Here is a 22,880-nt window from a genome sequence, read left to right on the forward strand (position 1 = left end):
ATTTAAATATTTAGCTATTTCTATAAAGGAATGATAGTGAAATTTCTATTTTTCATTGTCCTTTGCTGTACAATAAAGAAAAATAAAGATTTGTGATCAGTATTTGGAGAGAAACAATAAAAATATGATTAAAGCAAAAGTAATAAAAATAAAGAGTTATAAATGAGGAACAACCATTTCTGAAAGATAACGTGCATATTTTGGACATAAAACTATATTGTTTGAAATTAAATCTTAATTACTATGAGTCTTGGTTAAGTCTAAAACTTTGATATATTTTAATGAATTTTTTGCTGTCAGATGTTTATATCTTGTTTATGAAGACGTTTACTATCTGTATTCAATTTACATTTTAAGATGAAAAGCTAATAAAATTTATTTATAATGTGAAGATAGGTTCTTTAGCCCTTGCACTTGCTTGGGAAATCATTTGTTGCAAGATAATATCTATACACCATTGAGACTTTCGTAACGTACAAAAAAATTATGTTTTTAGGGAAGTAGCTGTAAGGCTGAATGTAAACTCAAAGAATCAAAAGCAGTAGGAGACCACTACAGTGAAACAAATATTTGAGTGATAGTATCTTTAAAATATACATTGGAAAGTTCAATCGATTTGATGTATTTCACATTGATCATATTTTCAATTCCATGATTTTTTTTACTATAAAGTAATTAACATTAGCAGTTATAAATGGAACCTCCCGAGGTTGGTCTTGGTCTCATTTCGATTCATCTAAAAATAGGGCAAGGCAGGGAAGATAAATCCTTGTCTGAGCCTCTTTATTTAACAATTTTCTGCTCTGCTGTGTAGCTCAGATTGCTCATTGAATAGCTGTATAGCTTTTGTTTTTTCCTTTATCCTTGGATTTTCCAAAGTCTAAAAATCATTCAGTAGGTAGAGCTGCCCTCTGGTGTTCACCCTGCAGTTCTCTCAGCATTAGTGTCAACAGCCTTAAATTTTTAGAGCTGAGTTGGGGGTGGCTTGGAACATTTTGCTCAGTTATTTTTTATTTTTAATTTTTTTGTGGTACGTGGGCCTCTCACTGTTGTGGCCTCTCCCGTTGCGGAGCACAGGCTCCGGACGCTCAGGCTCAGCGGCCATGGCTCACGGGCCCAGCCGCTCCGTGGCATGTGGGATCTTCCCGGACCGGGGCACGAACCTGTGTCCCCTGCATCGGCAGGCGGACTCTCAACCACTGCGCCACCAGGGAAGACCACTGCACCACCAGGGAAGCCCTTCGTTCAGTTTTTATTCTGTCAATAAGAAAAGTAAAAATAGGGAAATCAACTTGCCTACGTTCTTAATTTCCATTTGTTTGCTGTCCTTCAAAAAAATGCATGCATCTATCCATCTATAATTTGTAAGAGCATGATTCTTAGAAAGAAATCACTTAGTTGCAAGTTGTTTTACTTTGATAGTGGTATAATTTAATTTAAAATTCAAACTCTTACTTTGGAATGGACCATAGCTTGTGTTATGATCAGTGTGTTTTATATGTTTTTGAATATTTTTAATAGTAGATATTTTATTAGCTACTGAAAAATGCTAACAGATGACCTTTAAGAGAAAAATAACTGGAGAAAACTAAACAAAAAAACCCACTCAATTATTAAATTTCAGAATCCTGGTTTCCAAAATGCAAATTTTTCTTAAATCTAGGTTACAGAATTGTTTTTAAAGATGTATTTGCTCTCTAGTATGCAGACTGTGGTGTCTTAATACCATTTCTTACCAGAAAGAACCAGGGCTTTTTGGAGAAAGGGTCGATTCCAGATCAGAGCACAAAATGTGCAAGATAAGTTGAGAACAACAGTTCTCAAACTTTTTGTCTAAGAACTCCCTTGTGCTCTTAAATTAATGACTCCAAAAATCTTTTGTTGAATGTGCATTATTTTTTATCTATTGATATTTACCATATTATAAATTAAAACTGAGAAATTAAAAAAATTTTATTACTTCATTTAAAAATAACAGTAATAAACCCATTGCATAATAACATAGTAATATTTTATATTAAAATAACTAAATTGTCAAAAATATTTAGAAGGTGGCATGTTTTATTAAATTTTTGCAGATCTCTTTAATGTCTGGCTTAATGGAAGACAGCTAGATTCTCTTATCTGCTTCTGAGTTCAAACTGTCATACATACATCAATATACATATTGTATATAGTACACACATATGTTATACGTACATACGTATATGTTTTTGTGTGTATTCATGTTGTTAAAATATATGACTACAATATGGGCTCACATAGATATATATTTAGAAAAGGAAGGAATAGTTGAATAAAAGGCCTTTTCAGATAATTGTGGCTAATTGTCCTTTGATTTATGATGGAGGAAAATAAAGTTGTGTGTTCAGTATTCGGAGAGAAATAGTAAAAATGTGATTAAAGCAAGAGTAATAATTATAGGTGAGGAATAAACATTTCTTTTTTTAAAAAATTTATTTTACATCTTTATTGGAGTATAATTGCTTAACGATTGTGTGTTAGTTTCTGCTTTATAACAAAATTAATCAGTTATACATATACATATGTTCCCATATCCCCTCCCTCTTGCGTCTCCCACCCACCCTCCCTATCCCACCCCTCCAGGCGGTCACAAAGCACCGAGCTGATCTCCCTGTGCTATGCGGCTGCTTCCCACTAGCTATCTACCTTACGTTTGGTAGTGTGTATATGTCCATGCCTCTCTTTCGCTTTGTCACAGCTTACCCTTCCCCCTCCCCATATCCTCAAGTATTCTCTAGTAGGTCTGTGTCTTTATTCCTGTCTTACCCCTATGTTCTTCATGACATTTTTTTTCCTTAAATTCCATATATGTGTGTCAGCATACAGTATTTGTCTTTCTCTTTCTGACTTACTTCACTCTGTATGACAGACTCTAGGTCCATCCACCTCATTACAAATAGCTCAATTTTGTTTCTTTTTATGGCTGAGTAATATTCCATTGTATATATGTGCCACATCTTCTTTATCCATTCATCCGATGATGGACACTTAGGTTGTTTCCATCTCCGGGCTAGGAATAAACATTTCTGAATGATAACAATGTACTTTAGAAATAAAGCCATATTGTTTGAAATTCAAATTGAAGTGGATGTTCTTTGATATTACACTAAAACTTGATAAGTGGTAGTTTCCTAAAGGTTAGTTGCACTGTGGAATCAGCAACCACATATGTGAACTTTTTGTTTTCTTTTACATTAAAATCCATTGGTCTCTTTTGCATATTGACTGGTTCTTTTTTCCATGTCTGAATTTGTAACATCACACATTGGTCAGTATTTGGAACATACTGATTCAGTGAGTTATGCAGACCTTCTAAATATTGACAATGTTTATTACACAGTTTAAAAAAATTACATTTACTAATATCACCAGTGATTTTATCAGAAAATTCTTTAAGTAGGGGGAAGCTGTCAAGGTCATGATGGTAGATCTTTGTTTTCCAAGATTCTAATTTTTGCTTGAAAGTTCACATTTAATCATTGGTAAGAAATCTATCAGTTGTTTCCTTGAAATGATAGACTCACTTTGTTTATCGCCAAGAAAATGTATGCCAGAATACCCCAGTGCGAATAATCATTGTCAGTTGTGTTTTTAAAGTAAAAATGATGTTCTATGGAAAAAGTAACTAGTTCAGCTTGCAGTTTAAACAACCACACAAGTGTTTTCCCTCAACCATCCTATTTCATTGTGCAGCTGAAATGTCTTATGTGCACACAGAATATTAAAAAAATGTATACTCATAGGTGAAACTGGCATTTTTGTTTTTAACTGTGAGTGCATGTTGGTGAAGAACGTGGTGACTGCTAGGTATCACACAGTGACTACAATTTGGTGTCACTGTCTTGATTGTATCATGTGCCAGCATTTTATCCACCATTGCCTTCAGATCAACAATGTAAATGTCAACACTGTGTCAAAGGTAAATAGTGTCTTAGTATTTTTATGAAAATAGTTTTTGACCTCACAGATTTTCTGAAAGTCTCAAGTACTCAGTTTTGTAGAGCATACTGAGAACTGCTGGCCTAATAACAGTCTTGTTATATCAGAAATCCAGGAAGCTATCAAAGACTAGGATCATAACAAAAGGACTTGGGAGCCCACATGAAGAGGCTCCCATTGATCAAAGATGGGGCAATTTGAGCATTAATAACTACAGTGGATAAAATGTATCATATGCATTTAAATCTGTGAGTACATATTGATACATGAAATCAAAATACTTCATTGATTACTTGGGGGGGGACTTTTGGAAATGAACTCATTCTTCTGAAAACTGGTAAATAAAGATAAATTAAACGACTTCCGGGTAAGATGGCGGAAGAGTAAGACGTGGAGATCACCTTCCTCCCCACGGATACACCAGAAATACAGCTACACGTGGAACAACTCCTACAGAACACCTACTGAACGCTGGCAGAAGACCCCAGACCTCCCAAAAGGCAAGAAACTCCCCACATACCTGGGTAGGGCAAAGCGGAGAGATCCCCACACAGAGGATCAGTGCCGAGCGGCACTCACCAGCCCGAGAGGCTTGTCTGCTCGCCCGCCGGGGCGCGCAGCGCTGGAAGCTGAGGCTCGGGCTTCGGTCAGAGCGCAGGGAGAGGACTGGGGCTGGCGGCGAGAACTCAGCCTGAAGGGGGCTAATGTGCCACAGCTAGCCGGGAGGGAGTCTGGGAAAACTCTGGAGCTGCTGAAGAGGCAAGAGACTTTTTCTTCCCTCTTGGTTTCCTGGTGCGCGAGGAGAGGGGATTAAGAGCGCTGCTTAAAGGGGCTCCACAGACGGGCGCGAGTCGCGACTGAAAGCGCGGAGCCCAGAGACGGGCGTGGGACGCTGGGGCTGCTGCTGCCGCCGCCAAGAAGCCTGTGTGCGAGCGCAGGTCACTGCCCACACCGCCCTTCCGGGAGCCTGTGCAGCCCGCCACTGCCGGGGTCCCGGGATCCAGGGGCGGCTTCCCTGGGAGAACGCACGGCGCGCCTCGGGCTGGTGCAACGTCACGCCGACCTTTGCCGCTGCAGGCTCGCCCCGCACTCCGTGCCCCTCCCTCCCGCCCGGCCTGAGTGAGCCAGAGTCCCCGAAGAGGCTGCTCCTTTAACCCTGTCCTGCCTGAGCGAAGAACAGACGCCCTCCGGCGACCTACACGCAGAGGCGGGGCCAAATCCAAAGCTAAGACCCAGGAGCTGTGAGAACAAAGAAGAGAAAGGGAAACCTCTCCCAGCAGCCTCAGAAGCAGCGGATTAAAGCTCCACAATCAACTTGATGTACCCTGCATCTGTGGAATACATGAATAGACAACAAATCATCCCAAATTGAGGAGCCAGGAGTCAGTGCTGTGCCTCTGAGGTGGGAGAGCCAACTTCAGGACACTGGTCCACAAGAGACCTCCCAGCTCCACATAATATCAAACGGCGAAAATCTTCCAGAGATCTCCATCTCAACACCAGCACCCAGCTTCACTCAACGACCAGCAAGCTACAGTGCTGGACACCCTAAGCCAAACAACTAGCAAGACAGGAACACAACGCCACCCATTAGCAGAGAGGTGGCCTAAACTCATAAAAAGTCTGCAGACACCCCAAAACACACCACCAGACGTGGACCTGCCCACCAGAAAGACAAGATCCAGCCTCACCCACCAGAACACAGGCACTAGTCCCCTCCACCAGGAAGCCTACACAACCCACTAAACCAACCTTAGCCACTGGGGACAGACACCAAAAACAACGGGAACTACGAACCTGCAGCCTGCAAAAAGGAGACCACAAACACAGTAACATAAGCAAAATGAGAAGACAGAAAAACACACAGCAGGAGAAGGAGCAAGATAAAAACCCACCAGATCTAACAAATGAAGAGGTAATAGGCACTCTACCTGAAAAAGAATTCAGAATAATGATGGTAAAGATGATCCAAGATTCTATTTCCCAGATCCAAAATCTTGGAAATAGAATAGACAAAATGCAAGAAACAGTTAACAAGGACCTAGAAGAACTAAAGATGAATCAAGCATCCATTAAAAACACAATACATGAAATAAAAAATACTCTAGATGGGATCAATAGCAGAATAACTGAGGCAGAAGAACGGATAAGTGAGGTGGAAGATAAAATAGTGGAAATAACTGCTGCAGAGCAAAATAAAGAAAAAAGAATGAAAAGAACAGAGGACAGTCTCAGAGACCTCTGGGACAACATTAAACGCACCAACATTCGAATTATAGGGGTTCCAGAAGAAGAAGAGAAAAAGAAAGGGACTGAGAAAATATTTGAAGAGATTATAGTTGAAAACTTCCCTAATATGGGAAAGGAAATAGTTAATCAAGTCCAGGAGGCACAGAGAGTCCCATACAGAATAAATCCAAGGAGAAATACGCCAAGACACATACTAATCAAACTGTCAAAAATTAAACACAAAGAAATCATATTAAAAGCAGCAAGGCAAAAACAACAAATAACACACAAGGGAATCCCCATCAGGATAACAGCTGATCTCTCAGCAGAAACTCTACAAGCCAGAAGGGAGTGGCAGGACATAATTAAAGTGATGAAGGAGAAAAACCTGCAACCAAGATTACTCTACCCAGCAAGGATCTCATTCAGATTTGATGGAGAAATTAAAACGTTTACAGACAAGCAAAAGCTGAGAGAGTTCAGCACCACCAAACCAGCTTTACAACAAATGCTAAAGGAACTTCTCTAGGCAAGAAACACAACAGAAGGAAAAGACCTACAATAACGAACCCAAAACAATTAAGAAAATGGGAACAGGAACATACATATCAATAATTACCTTAAATGTAAATGGACTAAATGCTCCCACCAAAAGACACAGATTGGCTGAATGGATACAAAAACAAGACCCATATATATGCTGTCTACAAGAGACCCACTTCAGACCTAGAGACACATACAGACTGAAAGTAAGGGGATGGAAAAAGATATTCCATGCAAATGGAAACCAAAAGAAAGCTGGAGTAGCAATTCTCATATCAGACAAAATAGACTTTAAAATAAAGACTACTAGAAGAGACAAAGAAGGACACTACATAATGATCAAGGGATCGATCCAAGAAGAAGATATAACAATTGTAAATATTTATGCACCCAACATAGGAGCACCTCAATACATAAGGCAAATACTAACAGCCATAAAAGGAGAAATCGACAGTAACACAATCATAGTAGGGGACTTTAACACCCCACTTTCACCAATGGACAGATCATCCAAAATGAAAATAAATAAGGAAACACAAGCTTTAAATGATACATTAAACAAGATGGACTTAATTGATATTTATAGGACATTCCATCCAAAAACAACAGAATACACATTTTTCTCAAGTGTTCATGGAACATTCTCCAGGATAGATCATATCTTGGGTCACAAATCAAGCCTTGGTAAATTTAAGAAAATTGAAATTGTATCAAGTATCTTTTCCGACCACAATGCTATGAGACTAGATATCAATTACAGGAAAAGAGCTGTAAAAAAATACAAACACATGGAGGCTAAACAATACACTACTTAATAACGAAGTGATCACTGAAGAAATCAAAGAGGAAATTAAAAAATACCTAGAAACAAATGACAATGGAGACACGACGACCCAAAACCTATGGGATGCAGCAAAAGCAGTTCTAAGAGGGAAGTTTATAGCAATACAATCCCACCTTAAGAAACAGGAAACATCTCGAATAAACAACCTAACCTTGCACCTAAAGCAATTAGAGAAAGAAGAACAAAAACATCCCAAAGTTAGCAGAAGGAAAGAAATCATAAAAATCATATCAGAAATAAATGAAAAAGAAATGAAGGAAACGATAGCAAAGATCAATAAAACTAAAAGCTGGTTCTTTGAGAAGATAAACAAAATTGATAAACCATTAGCCAGACTCATCAAGAAAAAAAGGGAGAAGACTCAAATCAATAGAATTAGAAATGAAAAAGGAGAAGTAACAACTGACACGGCAGAAATACAAAAGATCATGAGAGATTACTATAAGCAACTCTATGCCAATAAAATGGACAACCTGGAAGAAATGGACAAATTCTTAGAAATGCACAACCTGCCAAGACTGAATCAGGAAGAAATAGAAAATATGAGCAGACCAATCACAAGCACTGAAATTGAAACTGTGATAAAAAATCTTCCAACAAACAAAAGCCCAGGACCAGATGGCTTCACAGGCGAATTCTATCAAGCATTTAGAGAAGAGCTAACACCTATCCTTCTGAAACTCTTCCAAAATATAGCAGAGGGAGGAACACTCCCAAACTTATTCTACGAGGCCACCATCACCTTGATACCAAAACCAGACAAGGATGTCACAAAGAAAGAAAACTACAGGCCAATATCACTGATGAACATAGATGCAAAAATCCTCAACAAAATACTAGCAAACAGAATCCAACAGCACATTAAAAGGATCATACACCATGATCAAGTGGGGTTTATTCCAGGAATGCAAGGATTCTTCAATATACGCAAATCAATCAACGTGATACACCATATTAACAAATTGAAAGAGAAAAACCATATGATCATCTCAATAGATGCAGAGAAAGCTTTCGACAAAATTCAACACCCATTTATGATAAAAACCCTGCAGAGAGTAGGCATAGAGGGAACTTTCCTCAACATAATAAAGGCCATCTATGACAAACCCACAGCCAGCATTGTCCTCAATGGTGAAAAACTGAAACCATTTCCACTAAGATCAGGAACAAGACAAGGTTGCCCACTCTCACCACTCTTATTCAACCTAGTTTTGGAAGTTTTAGCCTCAGCAATCAGAGAAGAAAAGGAAATAAAAGGAATCCAAATCGGAAAAGAAGAAGTAAAGCTGTCACTGTTTGCAGATGACATGATACTATACATAGAGAATCCTAAAGATGCTACCAGAAAACTACTAGAGCTAATCAATGAATTTGGTAAAGTTGCAGGATACAAAATTAATGCACAGAAATCTCTGGCATTCCTATATACTAATGATGAAAAATCTGAAAGTGAAATCAAGGAAACACTCCCATTTACCATTGCAACAAAAAGAATAAAATATCTAGGAATAAACCTACCTAAGGAGACAAAAGACCTGTATGCAGAAAGTTATAAGACACTGATGAAAGAAATTAAAGATGATACAAATAGATGGAGAGATGTACCATGTTCTTGGATTGGAAGAATCAACATTGTGAAAATGACTCTACTACCCAAAGCAATCTACAGATTTAATGCAATCCCTATCAAACTACCACTGGCATTTTTCACAGAACTAGAACAAAAAATTTCACAATTTGTATGGAAACACAAAAGACCCCGAATAGCCAAAGCAATCTTGAGAACGAAAAATGGAGCTGGAGGAATCAGGCTCCCTGACTTCAGACTATACTACAAAGCTACAGTAATCAAGACAGTATGGTACTGGCACAAAAACAGAAAGATAGATCAATGGAACAGGATAGAAAGCCCAGAGTTAAACCCACAGACATATGGTCACCTTATCTTTGATAAAGGAGGCAGGAATGTACAGTGGAGAAAGGACAGTCTCTTCAATAAGTGGTGCTGGGAAAACTGGATAGGGACATGTAAAAGTATGAGATTAGATCACTCCCTAACACCATACACAAAAATAAGCTCAAAATGGATTAAAGACCTAAATGTAAGGCCAGACACTATCAAACTCTTAGAGGAAAACATAGGCAGAACACTCTATGACATAAATCACAGCAAGATCCTTTTTGAGCCACCTCCTAGAGAAATGGAAATAAAGACAAAAATAAACACATGGGACCTAATGAAACTTAAAAGCTTTTGCACAGCAAAGGAAACCATAAACAAGACCAAAAGACAACCCTCAGAATGGGAGAAAATATTTGCAAATGAAGCAACTGACAAAGGATTAATCTCCAAAATTTATAAGCAGCTCATGCAGCTCAATAACAAAAAAACAAACAACCCAATCCAAAAATGGGCAGAAGACCTAAATAGACATTTCTCCACAGAAGATATACAGACTGTCAACAAACACATGAAACAGTGCTCAACATCTCTACTCATTAGAGAAATGCAAATCAAAACTACAATGAGATATCATCTCACACCAGTCAGAATGGCCATCATGAAAAAATCTAGAAACAATAAATGCTGGAGAGGGTGTGGAAAAAAGGGAACACTCTTGCACTGCTGGTGGGAATGTGAATTGGTACAGCCGCTATGGAGAACGGTATGGAGGTTCCTTAAAAAACTACAAATAGAACTACCATATGACCCAGCAATCCCACTACTGGGCATATACCCTGAGAAAACCATAATTCAAAAAGAGACATGTACCAAAATGTTCATAGCAGCCCTATTTACAATAGCCCGGAGATGGAAACAACCTAAGTGTCCATCATCGGATGAATGGATAAAGAAGATGTGGCACATATATACAATGGAATATTACTCAGCCATAAAAAGAAATGAAATTGAGCTATTTGTAATGAGGTGGATAGACCTAGAGTCTGTCATACAGAGTGAAGTAAGTCAAAAAGAGAAAGACAAATACTGTATGCTAACACATATATATGGAATTTAAGAAAAAAAAATGTCATGAAGAACATAGGGGTAAGACAGGAATAAAGACACAGACCTACTAGAGAATGGACTTGAGGATATGGGGAGGGGGAAGGGTAAGCTGTGACAAAGTGAAAGAGTGGCATGGACATATATACACTACCAAACGTAAGGTAGATAGCTAGTGGGAAGCAGCCGCATAGCACAGGGAGATCAGCTCGGTGCTTTGTGACCGCCTGGAGGGGTGGGATATGGAGGGTGGGAGGGAGACGCAAAAGGGAGGGGATATGGAAACATATGTATATGTATAACTGAATAAATTTGTTATAAGGCAAAAAATTAAAAAATAAATAAATAAATTAAAAAAAAGATAAATTAAAAATCCAGCATTTATTTTGCTTTTATTTGATGAATTATACCTCTGGATAATTAAATAAGGGATTTTTCTTTTTATGGAGTTGTCCTAGTTAAGAAGTAGAAGGAATGGAAATGGTAGAGTATCAGTGCTTTTCAACCCCTAGTAAAGTAATGGATCTAGGCAGTGGTAACCAGTGACTGCTTATATTACAAAAGTAAGATAACCAGACCCTGTTTGCTTCCTTATGGAAGATTACAGTACCACTTATAAAGAATTCATGTCACCAAATCAGGCCTTGATCAGGTTAGGCCTTTAAATTCGACTACCAGTTTACAGAAAATAAAGATTGACAAGCATATTAATGATACCATTGTTGGGGAGAGGAAAATATAAGTACACACACACACACACTAAAGGATATATTGTATTGAGTTTGTATATTTTAAAACTTTATGTTAATATCATACTGTATATATTTTGAGTTGTTTTTTCTTTTAGAGATTTATACATAGTGATATGTATTTTCATTTTCATACAATGCTGGCTATTTGCAAAATTGGGAAATATTGTATTATTTTATTTTAGTTACATTCTTAAATAGTCTGCTCAATATGTTTTTTTCATCCTCCAGATACCTTTTCAGATGAAGTACCTCCAAATTTAAAGCATTGAGTCTAGTTGTTAATCTAAAAAATGTATAAATATACTGTTTTCCATATGCTTCTTCATTTCTTTGTTCATTCTGAATATAGCTGGGTATTGCCTATTCTGTGCTAGCCACTGTTCAAAATACTACGTATATAGAATAAGACATGCAAGGTCTTTACCTTTGTGAAGCTTACATCATTGGACACATTTTAATATTGGAAGCTGAGGGGCTGGCGGAGAAGTGGGAACATCTTCAGGTTGTAACCTGAAATGAGAAGGAGCCAGGCATATGAAGAACTGGCAGAAATTATCCTCTAGGTTGAGAGGACAGCAAATATAAAGACCTTGAGACTGGGAAGAAACTTGCTATATTCAGGGAACTTGGTAGAAGGCCAGTGTGTTTGGATCCCAGTATGAGGGCAGCAAGAATGAAAGCAGATTATTTAGGATGCTGTAATTGCCAAGTGAGAAATGATGATTGCTTGGACTTGGGTAGTAATAATGATAAGATATGGAGAGAAGTGGATGGATTTGAGGTGTTTTAGAGATGGAGCTAATATTGAGCTGGGCATGGGAAGGGGAGTCTAGATTTTTGTCTTGAGCAACTGATGGTTTCATGTGAGTTTGGGAAAGTTAAGATTTGGAAGAGGAGCAGCTTGAGGCTGGAGTTGAATGTAGGAGCCAGGCAGCATATCAGTTTTAATCTAACCCGCAGCTGTGGGGTTAGATGAGATTGCTCGGGGCAGTAGAATGGAGAGAGTGAAGGGAAGAGGGCTGGGGATAGAGCTGTGGGGGGTCCTCAGCATCTAGAGGTTTGTTGGAGGAGGAGCCAGTAGAGTCGATCTAAAAGAAGTGGTGATAGGAAGAAAATCAGGAGAATATGGAGCCACTGAAGCCCAAGGGAGGAAGTGAAGAAAGAAGGAGCTGATTGGGGTAGGGCTGAGATTCTGAATCTGACAAGGAAAGAAGTGACCACAGGAGGTTTTGGGGAGACCTCAGAGTGCAGAAGCCAAAGTAGTAGTTTGAAAAAGTGAACAACATGTGAGGAAATGGAGAGGTCAAGTACAGACATTTCCTTCAAGGAGTAGCAGAGAAATGGGGTGGTAACTAGTGGGAGCTCCTGGAGCATATTGTGTGCTAATGGGTATGATCCAGTTGAAAGGGAGAGCTAAATGATGAATCAGAGAAAGATTAATTGAAGGAATAAATACATTGGGAATGCAAGAAGGGCTGGGGTCAGGCATGCCAGTGGAGGGATTGTTCTTTGAGTCTCAACATACCGGCCAGAGAGAGCCTTTTAAAAGCAAGTCAGGGCTTCCCTGGTGGTGCACTGGTTGAGAATCCATCTGCCAACATAGGGGACACAGGTTCAAGCCCTGGTCCGGGAAGATCCTACATGCCGCGGAGCACCTAAGCCCGTGCGCCACAACTACCGAGCCTGTGCTCTAGAGCCCGTGAGCCACAACTACTGAAGCCCTCGTGCCTAGAGCCCATGCTCCACAACAAGAGAAGCCACCAAAACGAGAAGCCCGCGCACCGCAACAAAGAGTGGCCCCCGCTCGCTGCAACTAGAGAAAATCCCGTGCACAGCAACGAACACCCAACGCAGCCAAAAATAAAAATAAATAAATAAAGGAATGAATGAATGAATAAATAAATAAATGCATGAAGTCAGATCACATCACTCTTCTCCTCAAAAACTTCCCGTCTCACCTAGTTGCAAAAAGTCAACGTTTTTACAGTGGCCTATAAGGCTCTAAATGATTGTGCTCTCTTCGACCCCACCCTCAACTCTGACCTCATCTTTTACCGTTATTCTCCTTTAAGTCTGCTGTGGCCATCTCACTCTTAATTGAATACAGCAGGCATGGTCCTGCCTTGGTGTTTTGATGATTGTGACTCTGTCTTCTGGTCAGCTCTTTTTGTGGGTATCTGCACCGTTTACTCTCTTACTCCTTTCAGGCCTTTCCCTAAATGGTACCCTCTCAAAGTTTTCCCTGACCACCCTGTCTAAAATTGCAACCTTCCACACCCTTGCATCTTTTATTCCCACAACCCGCTTTTCTCCATAGTGCTTCCTACCTCCTTCGTACTATATAATTATTTATGTATTTAATTTGTCCCATTAGAATGTTCACTCTGAGGGGCAGGAATTTTTGTTCATTTTGTTTACTGTTGGCAGTACCTAGAATAGCACCAAATGTGCAAATGTATAATGAATGGGAATAAAGAAGAAAGAATGTGGCTAGAGAATCAGAGAGGTTTAAGGAACTATTTGTGGGAAAATGAATGTATTCTTTTTTGATTTTACAATAGTTATGAAGCAGGGTACTAACTGAGAATGGAGTGGGTTGGAAGGGATGGTTAGAGGTTTGAGGAGAGCATAGGATGTATAAAAAGTCTGCTTGGAGAGTGGAAAGGTGAATTGTCAGGATGTGATAAAAGATTGCTGGATAGGGTTGAATGCACATTTGTGGTTTCCTGAAATAGAATGTTTCTCATGTAAATCAACAGAACATAGCAATGTTAAGCTCTAACACAGAGTAAGGAAATGTGACATGTGTAAATGCTTAATGTTCTTAGAAGGGTAGAATTTTGTTTTGATTTGTTTTTAACACTGACCTTTATAGTATTTTATTTGCAATTGATGTAGAATGTGCCCTGATTTAAAGTAACATTCTTTTTTTAGCCTTACCAATAACTCTCGGATTGTGGGACTCCTGGCTCAGCTGGAGAAGATCAATACTGAATCTACAGAATCAGACACTGCCAGATATGTTACATCAAAAATTCTTCATCTGGCTCAGAGTCAGGGTAAACTTTAATCTCTTGTTTTTGGAATGCTTTCTTAATTCTTTAAAAGTAGATGCTAAGAATGTTCAAACTTTTGATAAATACATGGTTTTATGTAAAAATTGAACTTTCTCGCATAGACTCAAGACGTAGAAAAGTGAATAACTGTGGAAGAAATTGATCTTCAAAGCATTGTTTCTAAAAAATGATTATGAGTTTACTTATGTATGTATGCCCCCCTTTCCCCAATTTTCAGACAACACCTAATTCCAGTACTACTTTTTCTAGAATGTTGACAAAAAGATGGCAGGTATTATGTTGGTTATTAGTGTTGTTCCCCACTTTGAAATGCAAGCCCTGTCATTCAGTGATTGGGTGACCTTAGGGAAGTTTTGAATCTCTAGGATTTAGCTGCACCATCTCTGAAATAGAGATAAGAGGTATCATGTAATTATCATGTAATTTACATGAGAAGCATGTAAAAATAATGTTCAAAATGTTCAATAAATGATATCTGTAATTAGGCATAATTTATCTGTTTTATGAAGCTAGTACTACTGAGTTGTTATCAAAACCTTGACAGAGTACAAGAGAAGAAAAGTATTAACTTTGCACTCAGGAACCTAAATTTGAAAAATCCCAAATAAAACATTAATGAATTAAGTCCAATTATAATATCAAGAAATATATCAGTATAGCATTATTTGGACCGGTTGAATAAAACCTATGTGATTATCTCAATAGGAGCTAAAAAAGAAATTTAAGATTCCAAAATCTGTGCTTGATTAAAAAAAAACCTTGATTTTTCTTTTTCTAAATAAGGGTAAACCAGTAGCTACCTTTATATTTAACAGTGACACATTGAAGGCATTCTGTTAAAATTAAGATCCAGACAATTCACAATTATTTTAATTTATTTAGTTTTTTATTATTTCATTATTCTGGAGGTGTAGGTCATTGAAATATTGTGCTTATCAACTAAGGTAAATGTATAAGGATGGTCACTGTATTAGTGCAAAGATAGATAGATGTACCAAGTATATTCACTGTATTCGCATATGAAATAACTCCTTAAAACAAAACAAAACACCCCAGCAAAAAAAAGAAAACAAATTCTCCAGACCTATAGATACTACTTGCGTATAATTGCTCTCACCACTGTAGACTCTTCCCATCAGAGTCTAGAAGTCCCGACTCCAACATCACTACTGAAAATGCCCCTAGTCATACCACTACCAGAGATTGTCCTTTTCCCCACCCTGCCACCCACAAATGGGAGAGCCAGCCCCTGAATACTGGCCCCTGGGGTTGTATAATACAATGACTCCGTTTATAGTTAACACAGTATAAATTAGTAGTGAAAGATTGTCCCATCATTATTTATAGGATAATCCAGTTGTCTATTCATTTGAGAGAGAGAGATTAGTAATTTACAGCTCAAAGAAGAAGAAATGCAAATAACCAGTAAACATATGAAAAGGTTCTTTACTTTCTTAAAAGTCAGGAATTATTAATGAAAACAACTAAGATATTTCTCACTACTTAAATTGGCAGAAATTAGAGAATGACAATATCCAGTGCCATTGACGGCATGGAAAATAGGGTATTCTCATACACTGTAGGTGGTGCAATAATTATTATAAACTTTGGAGGAAGGAATCTGGCAACGTTTATTAAAATTTAAAGTGCACCTGCTATTTTACTTAACACTTTCACTCTCAGAAATCTGAGTGAAATAAAAATCTTATTATATAAAAGAATATTTGGAGGTGTTTATTTCAGTGTTTGTAAAGTCAAAGATAAAGAAACAACCTTAAATATCCAACTGTGGAGAATGGTTGAATTAATTTTGATATAGCCAAACTGTGGGACATTATAACTACATTATACAACTATTATCAATAATAAATTATTTATAATATATGCTGTGGTTCATATGTGGAACTACAGGCATACCTCAGAGATATTGTAGGTTCGATTTCAGACTACTGCAATAAAGCAAATATTGCAATAGGGTGAATCACATGAAGTTTTTGGTTTCCCAGTGCATATTAAAGTTATGTTTACACTGTACTGTAATCTATTAAGTGTGCAATAGCATATGTCTAAAAAAATGTACATACCTTAATTTAAAAATACTTTATTGCTTAAAATGTAAGCCCTCAGTGAGTCATAATCTTTTTGCTGTTGGAGTGTCTTGCCTCAATATTTAAGGTGGCTGACTGATTGAGGTGGTGGTTGCTGAAGGCTGGGTTGGCTGTAGCAATTTCTTAAAATAAGACAGTGAAGTTTGCCACACATACTCTTTCACGAATGATTTCTCTATAGCATGTGGTGCTGTTTGATAGCATTTTACCCACAGTAGAACTTCTTTTAAAACTGGAATTAATCCTCTCAAACCCTACTGCTGCTTTATCAACTGAGTTTTTGTAGTGTTCTAAATCCTTTGTTGTCACTTCAGCAATCTTCACCAGGAGTAGATTCCATCTCAAGACCACTTCCTTTGCTTATCCATAAGAAGCATCTCCTCATCTGTTAATATTTTATCATGAGATTACAGGAATTCAGTCATATCATCAGGATCCACTTCTAATTCTAGTTCTCTTGCTGTTTCCACCACATCTGCAGTTATTTCCTCCTCTGAAGTCTTGAATCCCTCAAAGTCATCCATGAGGGTTGGAATCAACTTCTCTGAAACTTCTATTTATGTTGATGTTTTGACCTCTTCCCATGAATCACAGATGTTCTTAATGGCATCTAGAATGGTGAATTCTTTACAGGTTTTTAACTGACTTTGCTCAGATCCATCAGAGGAATCACTACCTGTGACAGTTATAGCCTTATGAAGTGTATTTCTTAAATAAGAAGACTTGAAAGGCAAAATTACTCCTTGATCCATGGATTGCAGAGTGGATGTTGTGTTAGCAGGCATGAGAACAACACTAATCTTGTATATCTTCATCAGAGCTCTTCATCAGAGTGACAAGGTGCATTGTTAGTGATCAGTCCCATTTTGAAAGGAATCTTTTTTTTTCTGAGCAGTAGGTCCCAATAGTGGGCTTTAAAATATTCAGTAAACCATGTGGCAGACAGATGCGCTGTCATCCAGGCTTCATTGTTCCATTGATACAATACAGGCAGAGTAGATTAAGCATAATTCTTAAGGGCCCTAGAATTTTTGGAATTGAAAATGAGCATTGGCTTCAACTTCAAGTCATGAGATACATTAGTCCCTAATGAGAGAAGCTTTGAAGCCAGATATTGACTTCTCCCTAGCTATTAAAGTCCTGGATGGCATCTCTTCCAATATAAGGCTATTTTGTCTACACTGAAAATCTGCTGTTTCGTGTAGCCAACTCACTGCAGCTTCTACATCAGCACTTGCTGCTTTACTTTGCACTTTTATGTTATAGAGATGGCTTCTTTCATTGATCCTCATGAATCAGCCTCTGCTAGCTTCAAACATTTCCTCTGCAGAAAAAGGTATTCCATGCAAATGGAAATCAAAAGAAAACCAGGGTAGCAATATTTGTATCAGACAATATAGACCATTACAAGAGACAAAGGACTTAACATGATGATCAAGGGATCAGTTCAATTGTAAATAAATTTACACCCAATATAGGAGCACCTAAATCCATACAGCAAGTATTAACAGGCATAAAGGGAGAAGTGGACAGTAACACAATAATAGTAGGGGGCTTTAACACTCCACTTACATCAAGGGACATATCATTCAGACAGAAAATCAATATGGAAACACTGGCCTTAAATGACACATTTAACCAAATGGACTTGATAAATATATATAGAACATTCCATCTGAAAGCAGCAAAATACACATTCTTTTCAAATGCACATGGAACATTCTCCAAGATAGTTCACATGCTAGGCCACAAAATAAGCCTCGGTAAATTTAAGAAAATTGAAATCATATCATGTATCTTTTATAACCACAATGTTATGAGTCTAGAAATCAACTACAAGGGAAAAAACCTGCGAAAACCACAAATATGTGGAGGTTAAACAGTACATTACTAAACAAGAAATGGATCACTGAAGAAATCAAAGAGGAAATCATAAAATACCTGGAGACAAATGAAATGAAAATAATGGTCTGAAATCTATAGGATGCAGTAAAAGCAATTCTCAGAGGGAATTAGTGATACAAAATAGTGATACAAGCTTAGCCCAGGAAACAAAAATCTCAACCTAACCTTACACCTAAAGAAACTAGAAAAAGAAAGAACAAACAAAACCCAAAGTTAGTAGAAGGTAAGAAATCATAAAGATCAGAGCAGAAATGAATGAAATGACTTAAAAAAATTAGAAAGAATGAGTGAAAATAAGAGCTGGTTCTTTGAAAAGATAAACAAAATTGATAAGCCTATAACCAGATACATCAAAAAAAAGAGAAGAGAATGCTCAAATTGATAAAATCAGAAATGAAGAAGAAATTACAACTGAAACCACAGAAATATAAAAGCTCATAAGAGACTACTATGAGCACCTATATGCCAATAAAATGGACAACCTAGGAAAAAGGTGCAAATTCTTAGAAACGTACAGTCTCCCAAGATTGAACCAGGAAGAAACAGAAAATGTGAACAGACCAATTACCAGTGATGAAACTGAATCAGTAATTAAAACACTCCCAACAAACCAAAGTCCTGGACCAGATGGCTTCACAGGTGAATTCTGCCAAATATTTAGAGAAGAGTTAATACCTATCTTTGTGAAACTACTCCAAAAAATTGCAGAGGAAGGCATGCTTCTGAACTCATTCTACAAGGTCAGCATTACCCTGATAGCAAAACCAGACAAAGATATAACAAAAAAAAGAAAATTACAGGCCCATTTCACTGATGAACATAGATGCAAAAATCCTCACCAAAATATTAGCAAATTGAATCCAACAATACATTAAGAGGATCATACACCATAATCAAGTGGGATTTATCTCAGGGATGTAAGGATGCTTCAGTATCCACAAATCAAACAGTGTGATACACCACGTTAACAAATTGAAGAATAAAAGCCATATAATCATCTCAATAGATGCAGAAAAGCTTTTGACAAATTTCAACATCTACTTATGGTAAAAACTCTCCAGAAAGTGGGCATAGAGGGAACATACCTCAACATAATAAAGGCCATATGTGATAAGCCCACAGTTAACATCATACTCAGTGATGAAAAGCTGAAAGTATTTTCTCTAAAATCAGGAACAAGACATAGATGCCTACTCTCACCACTTTTACTCAACATAGTTTTGGAAGTCCTAGCCACAGCAATCAGAGAAGAAAAAGAAATAAAAGGGATCCAAATTGGAAAGGAAGAAGTAAAATAGTCACTGTTTGCAGATGACATGATACTATACATAGAAAACCCTAAAGATGCTACCAGAAACTACTAGAGTTCCTCAGTGAATTTTCATAAAGTTGCAGGATACAAAATTAATATACAGAAATCTGCTGAGTTTCTGTACACTAACAACAGAATATAAGAAACAGAAATTATGGAAACCATCCCATTTATCATCGCATCAAAAAGAGTAAAACACCTGGGAATAAACCTACCTAAGAAGGCAAAAGACCTGTACTCTGAAAACTATAAGACACTGATGAAAGAAATTGAAGATGACAAAAATAGATGGAAAGATATACCGTGTTCATGGGTTGGATGAATCAGTATTGTTACAATAACCATACTACCCAAGGCGATGTACAGATTCAGTGCAATCCCTATCAAAATACCAATGGCATGTTTCACAGAACTAAAACAAATAATTTCAAAATTTGTATGGAAACAGAAAAGACCCCAAATTGCCAAAACAATCTTGAGAAAGAAGAACAGAGCTGGAGGAATCACACACCTAGATTTCAGACTATACTACAAAGCAACAGTAATCAAAAGAGTATGGTATTGGCACAAAAAGCAGACACATAGATCAATGGAACAAGATAGAGAGCCCAGAAATAAACCCAGGTACTTAATCTATGACAAAGGAGGCAAAAATATACGATGGAGAAAAGACAGCCTCTTCAGTAAGTGGTGCTGGGTAAACTGGACAGCTGCATGTGAAAGAATGAAATTAAAACATTCTTTAACGCCATATACAAAAATAAACTCAAATTGGATTAAAGATCTAAATGTAAGATTGGATACTATAAAACTCCTAGAGGAAAACATAGGCAGAACACTCTGACATAAATCGCAGCAATATTTTTTTGGATTCATGTCCTAAAGTAAAGTAAATAAAAGCAAAAATAAATAAATAAATGGGACCTAATTCAATTTAAAAGCAAAGGACACCATTGACAAAACAAAAAGACAACCTTTTTTTTTCTATTTATTGTGATGAAAAGGATCATCTAGTTTCCATTTCTACTGAATGGGAGAAAATATTTGCAAATGATACGACTGATAAGGGATTAATATCTAATATATATAAACAGCTAATACAACTTCACATCAAAAAAAAAACCAGACAGCCTAATTAAAAAATGGGAAGAAGAACTGAACAGACATTTTTCCAAAGAGAAAATGCAGGTGGCCAACAGGCATATGAAAAGATGCTCAGTACTGCTAATCATCAGTGAAATGTAGCTCAAAACCACAATGAGCTATCACCTCACACCTGTCAAAATGGCTATTATCAAATAGAACACAAATAACAAATGTTGGTGAGGATGTGGAGAAAAAACCCTTGCACACTGTTGTTGGGGATGTAAATTGGTGCAACCACTGTGGAACACAGTATGGAGCTTCCTCAAAAAACTAAAAATAGAACTACCATATGACCCAGAAGTTCCACTCCTGGGTATATATCCAAAAAGCCACAAAAACACTAATTTGAAAAGATATATGCACCCCAATGTTCATATCAGCATTATTTACAATTGCCAAGATATGGAAGCAACTTAAGTTCCATCAACAGATGAATGGATGAAAGAGATGTGATATACACACACAAACACACAGACACACACAATGGAGTACTACTCAGCCATAAAAAAAGAACAAATTTTGCTGTTTGCAGCAACATGGATGGACTTGGTGGGCATTATACTAAGTGAAATAAGTCAGACAAAGAAAATACTGTATGATATCACTTAAATGTGGAATGTAAAATATATAACAAACTAGTGAATACAACAAAGAAGCAGATTCACAGATATAGAGAACAAACTAGTGTTACCAGTGGGGAGGGAGGGGGGGACAATATAGTGGTGAGGAGTGAGGTACGAAGTATTTGATGTAAGATAGGCCACAAGGATATGTTGTATACCATGGGGAATATTATCTAGTATAATATAATTATAACTAATATAATATCTAATATTAGTAAATGTTAACTGTGTGATAAAGCTATATGTAATTTTTTTTCTTTCATGTTTTAGAAGAAAACTTTTTTTCCTACTTTTCAGAAAAAACAAGGAGAGAAATGACAGCCAAAGGTTCTACAGGAATGGAAGTTCTGCTGTCAACATTAGAGGTAAGTCACTGACATGCTTTAATTATGTAGCTCTTAATAGCAACCAATACTGAGAGAAAAAAAATTACAAAGTACAAAATTTTTATCCTAGAGGTAGAGCAAATGAATGGAAGTTTGTTTTCTTTTTTAAATTATTTGGAATGGGGATATAAAAATTCTAACATATATTAGATGAACCTCTAAGTGTATTTCCCTAGGATTATAATGATAACCATATTTTAAATCTTAATATGCCATTCTAATTGGTAATAGAAAATAAAGCATTAGTTGGAAATAAATCTTTAGCTTAAAATAAATGATTGAGGGACTTCCCTAGCGGTCCAGTGGTTAAGACTCTGTGCTTCCACTGCAGGGGGCATGGGTTCGATCCCTGGTCAGGGAACTAAGATCCTGCATAATGTGTGGCATGGCCAAAAAAAAAAAAAAAAGATTGAAATTGGAAATTCTCATTTATTCTGTTAGTTATTCATTTATGACTAAGTTTACTTCATACATTTGTTGAATAACTATATTATATTGATATTAATTAAGTTTCAATGCTAGTATAACAGTTTGGGGTGGATCAGCAAGACATAGTCAGAATCAAGATTTTATATTTTATTCAGTGTAATGTTAAAAATAAGGAGTGAGTGAGTACATTGTATATCTTAGACTTAAACAATGTTATATGTCAGATTATATCTTAGTAGAACTGGAAAAAAAATGAGCAGGGAGTAAGTTCATGTGTGTGTGTGTTTTTTTTTTTTTTGACTGTGCCGCATGGCTTGTGGGATCTTAGTTCCCTGACCAGGGATGGAACCTGTGCCCTCAGCAGTGAAAGCGTGAAGTCCTAACCACTGGACTGCCAGGGAATTCTCTGTTTTTTTTTTTTTTTTCCTTTAATTGAAGTATAGTATTGATTTACAATATTATATATTTTATAGTTTCAGATGTATGGCATAGTGATTCAGTATTTTTATAGTTTATACTCCATTAAACGTTATTGCAAGATAATGGCTATAAATTC

General features: G+C 37.1%; 1 protein-coding gene across 3 annotated transcripts in view; it reads left to right on the plus strand.

Moving 5' to 3' along the window:
- AGTPBP1 (ATP/GTP binding carboxypeptidase 1) overlaps nt 1-22,880 on the plus strand; it is a 188,978-nt gene that overhangs the window by 45,611 nt on the left and 120,487 nt on the right. For all 3 annotated transcript variants that reach the window (XM_082613851.1, XM_082613852.1, XM_082613853.1), the window contains exons 3-4: nt 14,273-14,397; nt 21,807-21,874. In XM_082613851.1, the coding sequence (XP_082469977.1) occupies nt 14,273-14,397; nt 21,807-21,874 (193 nt within the window). The remainder of the gene's footprint in view (nt 1-14,272; nt 14,398-21,806; nt 21,875-22,880) is intronic.

The sequence above is a fragment of the Mesoplodon mirus genome (assembly GCF_964341445.2).
Source record: "Mesoplodon mirus genome assembly, chromosome: 1".
NCBI classification, from domain to species: domain Eukaryota; kingdom Metazoa; phylum Chordata; class Mammalia; order Artiodactyla; family Ziphiidae; genus Mesoplodon; species Mesoplodon mirus.